Consider the following 7,594-nt stretch of genomic DNA (forward strand, 5'->3'; position numbering starts at 1 on the left):
GGAGACAGAGATCCAAGATGGGAAGGAAGTGCTGGTCTGCATGGTGAGGACGCCAACGTCGCTGTTGTCCACAGCACACCATGGGGAGCGGTTTATCCTGTACTGTTGATAATTCGTGTTCTCCTTTTGTGTCACCTTGACAGTGCTACTGACATTGATACCCTGGGAATTAATCCATTAGACCTGAGGGAAATAGTTTCCAGCTCGTGCTTTACAAATATATCCCATATGCCTCTGCTGCAGGTGGAGAAGTCCCCAGTGCCAGCAGTCCTGAAGACAGTGCATCAGTGTGTAGAGAGTCTGAGGCTTCTGCATGGCAGGCAGCACAGGAGGGGACCAGGTTCCCTTGTGTCCAGCTCTGCAATGCCCACAGCTCACTGTGTGCTTCCTGGAAAAGTGAGAGTACGAACACAAGAGATGACTCCTTTTCATCAGAGATCTTCTTCCTCAGAGGAGACCTTAGACTGACACCCCTGTACCAGATCCACCTCAGTGTTGAAGGAAGTCCCTCAGAACTTGCTCATTAACATCCTCTATTCCTCCCTCCCTTCCTTTATTCTATCCTCCCTTCCTTGTTCTCTCCACCCACTCATCATTCTCCCCTTTCTTTTTGTGTATATGAATGTGCATATGTCTGTGTCTTATGCACGCTGTGTTCATGCACAAGTGTGGGTGTGAGGGCCAAGGTTGATGTCTTCCTCGACTACTCTGCCTCATTAAAATATTTTTAAGATTTATTATTTTATCTATGCGTATGAGTGTTTTGCCTGGGTGTAAATGTGTACAGGCCAGAAAAGGGTATCAAATCCCTTGGAACTGGAGTTATGCATGACTGTGAGACACCACATGGGTGCTGGGAATTAATTCTGGGTCCTCTGCAAGAGTAGTAAGTGCTTTTAACCGCTGAGCCACCTCTCCAGTTCCTCCACTCAGTTTTTGAGACAGGGTGTCTCACCGAATCTGGAGATGACCAATTCAGGTAGAATGAGTGGCAGGCGTGTGCTAGGGATCCTCCTGGCTCTGCCTCCCCAACCCTGGGATTATGGGCACACAATGTCATGCTCAGATTTTTATGTATGTGTTGAGAATCTAAACTTAGGTCCTCATGCTTTTGTGACGAAACCTCTTGCAGAGCTACCTCAATGGCTCTCTCTCATCCTTTGTTCGTCCCTACCCGGGTCTCTTGGGCCCCTTGGCTGTCTGACTGCTGGGTTTTCGTGTGTTCTCTGCAGACAGGAAGACTCAGGCCACCTGCAATCTTTGGTTCCTCTTCTGTGAGCCACAGTCTGTTGATTTTCTGCAGCTTTCTCAGTTTCTAGAAAGTTGTGCCTGCGTCTCCCTCCCTTTGCTCACTAGCAGCCATCCATCGGGATGCCGCTGCTCCAACTGCTGTTTCTGCTCTGGGTCTGCGAGTGGGCACCTGGAAACCACTTTCTTCTCCCTATGGTGTCCATGGTTACCTGCAAGACACACAAGCTGGAACTGAAGTCCAGCCTAGTGAAAGTGCAGGAGGGTCTGTGTGTCCTCGTGCCCTGCACATTCTTTGAACAGTCTGGGAACCGAAGCTCAGACATTGTCTTTGGCTACTGGTTCAGAGCAGGGGCAAATACAGACTATGATTCGCTCGTGGCTACAAACAACCCAAATCAACCTGTGAAGAATCAGGGCCAGTTCCATCTCTCCGGGGACCCAAGGAACAATGATTGCTCGCTGGACATCAGAGATGTGCAGAGGACCGACAGCGGTTCTTACTTCTTCAGGACGGAAAAAGACTCCTTTACGTGGAATTACGATATGAATCAGCTCTCTGTGCAGGTGACAGGTAAAGTACCGCTCCACGCTGGCCAGAGAGGAAGCTCATGGGTGTCACAGAGCAGGGCTAGGGTCCCGACCGAAGAGTCACTGGGGATGGAGGAGAGTAACAGAGGAGTTGGGTGAGAACCTGTGTCTCTCAATGGCTGTACTCCCTCATCCTGATCCTGCATGTCTTTCTCGCCTCACCAGCCCTCACTCACATCCCCAACATCGACATTCCACAAACGCTGGAGCTTGGCCTGCCTAACAATGTGACGTGTTCTGTGCCCTGGGCCTGTGAGCGGGGGACGCCCCCCATCTTCTCCTGGATGACAACTGCCCTAGCATCCCTGGGCCCCAGGACCACCCTCTCCTCAGTGCTGACCCTCACACCCAGGTTCCAGGACCATGGCACTAACCTCATCTGCCAAGTGGCCTTCCCTGGAGTCGGTGTGACTGTTCAAAAGACTGTCCAGATCAATGTCTCCTGTGAGTTCAACCCAGGGCTGGGATTCATGGTGACTGTGTCATAGTTAGGCTGGGAACTGAGACAGACACGGGTCCTATACCACTCAGATTCTGTTCTTTCTGGACAGTTGTGGGGAAAAGGGCTGAAACCTGAGACATTGTTTTGTTTTTGTTTTGCCAAGATACTATACAGAACGCCACAACCCATGGCCCTGGAAGAGCTGGTCCAGGTAGGGGGAGTCATCTTGGGATGGAGGAAGAGAGTTTCTTTAGCTCAGAGCAGGGTCCATCCTTCCTTATCCTGGCTGCTCTTGTAGACCACCAAGGTTCAGTTCTCAGCACCCACATGGCAGCCTGTAGCTATCTATAAGTCCAGTTCCAGAGGAGCTGACAGCCTCTTTTGGCCCAGGAGGGCACCAGGCACTCATGTGTGCACATACATACATAAGGCAAATAAAAATATAAAAACTTTGAAAAGTTTTTTTGTGTGCCCATTACTACCATATGCAAATGTGCTCTTCAGTTCTGTCAGTCCTTGATATTTTCAACTGCAATTGTTGGTTTTGACTTTTGATGCAGAATCTTGCTATGTAACCCAAGCTGGCTTTGAACCTATGGTCTTATTGCTTCATCCTTCTGAGTAGTGAGATTATAGATAGCCACCAAGCCTCTGTGATGGAAGCTTTAATTATGAAAGAAGAGAGTGATTTTTTTCTGATGTATTGTTGACAACGGGGTGCAGGGAGATTTGGAGGATCAGATCTAAGTTCTGTGGAGAGAGGGTATCTGGGATTAGCAGGTAAATTCAGGTCCATCTACATTGCTTCAGGGATATCAGGGCCCCTGACAGAGGTGGTTCTCGTGGCCATCGGAGAGGCGACTATCAAATTCCTGCTTCTTGGGATCTGCTTCTTCTTCCTAAGGTGAGTGCTGCTCCTGGGGCAAAGGGAGGTGTGATGAGGGCAGAGACACAGGACCGAATCCTAGATTACTAAGGGAGACAAGATGCAGGTCTTAAGGGTTGGAATCCAGACAGGGAGCTCTTGGGTACTGACCTCACCAAGCTGGAGCTGTCAAATGTGGCAGATGAGGGAGTGTATTAGTCAGAGTTCTCAAGAGAAACAGAACTGATGGAATGTAAGTACACTTACACACACACACACACACACACACACACACACACAGAGAGAGAGAGAGAGAGAGAGAGAGAGAGAGAGAGAGAGAGAGAGAGAGAAAGAAAGAAAGAAAGAAAGAAAGAGACTGGATTTATTAGAGTGGATTACAGGTTATGGTCTCTGGTCTGACTATTTCAACAATGCTTGTCTTCTGACAGAAAGTCCAAGAGTCCAACATTTGTTCAGTCCATGAGGTTGGATATCTCAGCTGGTCTTTAGTATACACTGGCATCCCAAAGAAGTAGGCTCTGATACCCGTGAAGGAGAGGACTTGCCAAGCAGAGTGAGAGCAAGCAGGCAAAGGGCAAGAGCTTTCTTCTTCCACGTCTTTTTTAGAGAGTGCCACCAGAAGGTGTGGCCCAGATTGGAGGTAGATCTCCCCATCTCAAAAAGATCTGGATTTAGAGTGGGTCTTTCCACCTTAAATGTGTCAATCAAGAAAAATCCCCAATAGTAGTGCCCAGCCGCTTGGCTTAATTCCAACAGCCTTCACAAGAAGAAGACTGTCTCCCACAGCTGGGTCCTGCCATCTGGGTGTCTAGCTTCCTCTCAGCCACCCTTACAGCCCATGACTGGGGCTCAGGGGAGGTGACTGCTGTACCTGGTCCCTTTCATGCCCACATTGAAGGCTCTGGTCTCTTCACTCAGCATAAAAGCCCAGAGGAAGAAAGTAGAGAGGCCAGCAACACAGGTGGACTACGCGGAAACTGCCATGGATTAGTCTCTCAGGAGAGTGATGTGGAAGCCGCCCAGCATTGGCGTCCCTTGGGACTCTTTCCTGTGATGGACCCAATATGGCCTGGCTTCGCATGGCCACTGGTGACCCGCTACCCTCCCCCATGGTGCTCCTGGATTATCAGCTCCATCTCTTTCCAGAACTAGCTGGGAATCTGGGAGTCTCTGCTGTCGCCTCTCTATACCCCTCACTCCATGTCCCATACTGACCCCATTATCCACCCAATCTTGATCATCCTTGAACTTTATCTTCCCCTGGCCGCCGACTCTTTCTCACCTCCTGCCTCTGTAGCAGGGCCCCAGAACTTAGTATACCTGACTCCATAATGGGACTACCATTCAGGCCATAAAACTCAGCACATGGTCAGCACCACCCACCAAAATTAAAACAAAAATCTAATCCATCAAAGTCCATAGTTCTGCTAATGTTGTCTTTTGGCCTCTGTAATTCTGCTTCTGGTTAACTGTTCTTGTTAACAAAGTATGTCAACCAAGAACAGTGTTTGGGGGCTTAAAAGCTCACACTGAGAATGTCTTCGTGCTGCACTGGGATCCTGAACACCCAGTGTAGTCTCTGGTCAACTAATATAGATTTTTCTCTTAGTTTAAACCAAGTAGTCTGCTCTGGAAGGTACCCCCACAACATTTCTGGAAGTTCTACCAAGATCCCCAGAGATACTGGGGGTCTCAGAGCCCCCTCGAAATGCGAAAGAGTGTGGTGGCCAAAGAGCTCCTAGAAGGTACATAACCTGAGTTCCAGGTCCGCAAGACTCTCTTGGATCAGTTACTGCCTAACACTTCAGAGAAGCCAGACACCTCCTCTCCAAAATGAAACCAATGAGAAAGTCACCAGCAGAGTTAAGTCTGCCTAAGGGGTCTTCTGTTTGGACACAGGAGAGATCAGACATGGCTGCTGATCCAGTGTCCGGGAACCATGTGAGATGTCAGTGGATTCCTACCATCTGTTTGGGTGTATGAATGTGTGGGGGTCACACCTGGTTGTCCTCTCTCTCTCTCTCTCTCTCTCTCTCTCTCTCTCTCCCCTCTCTCTCTCTCCCTCTCTCGGATGGGGAGGGTCTATGTGTTTCTGTCAGTTGTTTCCCTGTATTGATCAGTGGCTTTCTTTGGTGTGAGAATCCCCTGGCTTGAGACCTGTGACCCTCTTGTTGGAGACCCAAATCCTTTTGTCTCTGTCAGGTTGCCCAGAGAAATACCCCATCCCACTCCTGAAAGAACAACCTTCACCTGTCTGCCCCACTCCAGGACTGAGAGTACTTGCTTGTTTTGTTGCTTGACTCCTGCTCAGTGTTGGTCCCTGTGGAGAGATGGAAGGGGCTGGGCCTCTCATCCAAAACACCTGCTATTTAATATACAAGGAAGGAGGAAATACTTCCCCAGTGAGCATTCCCTCTGCTCTGTGCCTGCTCTAAGCAGCCCTAAAGAAGGGGGAAGTTCCCCTGGGTGAGCCCCAAGGAAAAGAGAAAGCTCTGTTCCTTTCTCTTTCATGATTTATGTCTTCTTTTCAATTTAGTGATCTGTATAGTTGGAAAACACCATTCTCTGAAAAAAAGTAAAGAACCCAACCCTGGGCCAGGCTGGGGGATCAATGTCAGACAGTGCAGCTGGACAAAACAGATTTTTCCCTTATGACCAACACTGACCAAGGAATCTTTAAACAATTTCCACTAGGTTCTTTTTAGAAGAATTAAAGACAGGAGCTAAAAAGATTTCTCTCATCACCTAGTTGGCTCCAGATATTAGAAAAAAATTATAAAAGTTTTAAAATGTTAGCCGGGCTGTGGTGGCGCACGCCTGTAATCCCAGCACTTGGGAGGCAGAGACAGGCGGATCTCTGTGAGTTCGAGGCCAGCCTGGTCTACCAAGGGAGTTCCAGGACAGGCTCCAAAGCTACAGAGAAACCCTGTCTCGAAAAACCAAAAAAAAAAAAAAAAAAAAAAGTTTTAAAATGTTAAAAATATAAATAGGTCCCCATTGCAGGAGGTAGCTCAAAAGGTGTTTGACAACAGGCAACTGATTGAAATGAGACCTTTAGTGCAAACCAAAAGCCACTGTCACCTTCTCTGTAATGAGACTCAGTTAGACTGACAGACACCCAGCAAAATTGTGGTTTCTTCCCCTCCTAGCTGCAAGTTCTGCCTACAGTCAAAGGATACAGTGGGTTATTTCTCAGATTGAAGACAAAGATTCCTGAGGTTATAGGTGGAAATCAACTTCCGGGATCGACCCAACACCAAGTTCCTAAGCTTGTTCAGCTAACCAGTTCAGCTACTCCTTATTAGAAACAATACCCAATGACCCTGGGAACAAAAGGGAAATTGCAGTCCATGTTGCCTGGCTTCGAGAGACGGGCACCCTGGTATCCTTCTAGTTACCCTGGAATACACCTCTCCTACCTGTGATGAAACCTGGGACCTCTGGTTCTCACGAGTCTGATTCTTCTAGAAAATTAAGTGTACGCTGTCTTAGACCTTAGCCTCCCACTGGCAGAGGTGAGTCACCATGTTTGCTTTTACATAGACAGACCTAGAGGGTGTTACAGCAGGCAGTATACTTGAGCCAGGTTGTCCCAAGGATTTAAAGACACTAAATGTATTCCTCCTTCCCTTCTGTCAGGGATTTCTTAGGAAAATAGATCGTAAAAGGGCCACTGAGGGGCTGCCGCAAGAGTTACAGACATTGGGCTAGAGAATACCAACTAAGAAGAAAGCCCAGCTCCACACATAAGAGGCTGCCGATCTTGAGTTCCAGTTGAGGGCAGGCAAAGGGAGCCTGTCTCAGAGTAAGATGCTGCCATCCTTCAGATCCCAGCTCCAAAGACTGAGACAGGCTTGAGAGTTCCTAACGCAGCTAGGTATTTCTGCTTCTGTACACCAGAGTCTGTGGAAATATCAAGGGCTCTCTTTACACACTAGCACAAAGAGGGGCACTCATTGAGCCCCAAACCTAAACTGAGACCTAACAAAAAGCAGTTGAGACTTATGAAACATTCCTGATGTCTGCTACAGCCCTAGCCCTTCCAGATGTCTCAAAAGATTTTCCATCTGTTTGCCCACAAACAAAAGACTGTAATGTCTTTTGTAATAAAGAGGTCTTTTTAAAAATTTATTTATTTATTTATTTTTACTTAAAAATTTCCACCTCTTCCCCTCCTCTTATTTCCCTCCCCCTCCCCCCATCCTCCTCTCCTTCTCTCTCCAGTCCAAAGAGCAGTCAGGGTTCCCTGCCCTATGGGAAGTCCAAGGTCTTAATCCACACTCTGGGGCCACGAAAACCTTGCTGTACAATGAATGGCACGAAGAGCAGAGGGGCCTTCTTGATACTCTGATGACATACCCCAACCCAGCACTGCTTGAGACTCCTTGGTAAAGAAGAAACGGACGGTTCAAACCCAAAGTTTGATG

General features: G+C 48.1%; 1 protein-coding gene across 1 annotated transcript; it reads left to right on the plus strand.

Moving 5' to 3' along the window:
* The first annotated feature begins 1,371 nt into the window (after window positions 1-1,371).
* On the plus strand, window positions 1,372-4,158 carry LOC121464969 (myeloid cell surface antigen CD33-like). The gene is made up of 4 exons (XM_041678145.1): window positions 1,372-1,822; window positions 2,005-2,283; window positions 3,092-3,185; window positions 4,086-4,158. Exons 1-4 carry the CDS (start codon window positions 1,372-1,374, stop codon window positions 4,156-4,158), a joined length of 897 nt encoding a protein of 298 aa, XP_041534079.1.
* The last annotated feature ends 3,436 nt before the right edge of the window (window positions 4,159-7,594 follow it).

The sequence above is a fragment of the Microtus oregoni genome, unplaced genomic scaffold (assembly GCF_018167655.1).
Source record: "Microtus oregoni isolate MIOR12 unplaced genomic scaffold, Mior012 000000F_ref0000247, whole genome shotgun sequence".
NCBI lineage: Eukaryota > Metazoa > Chordata > Mammalia > Rodentia > Cricetidae > Microtus > Microtus oregoni.

Excerpts from the sequence above, each read along its gene's own strand:
- LOC121464969 (XM_041678145.1), top strand. The coding sequence starts at position 1,372 with ATGCCGCTGCTCCAACTGCTGTTTCTGCTCTGGGTCTGCGAGTGGGCA. Across the intron at positions 1,823-2,004 it reads GCTCTCTGTGCAGGTGACAG|CCCTCACTCACATCCCCAAC; the intron begins GTAAAGTACCGC and ends TCGCCTCACCAG. Across the intron at positions 3,186-4,085 it reads ATCTGCTTCTTCTTCCTAAG|CATAAAAGCCCAGAGGAAGA; the intron begins GTGAGTGCTGCT and ends CTCTTCACTCAG.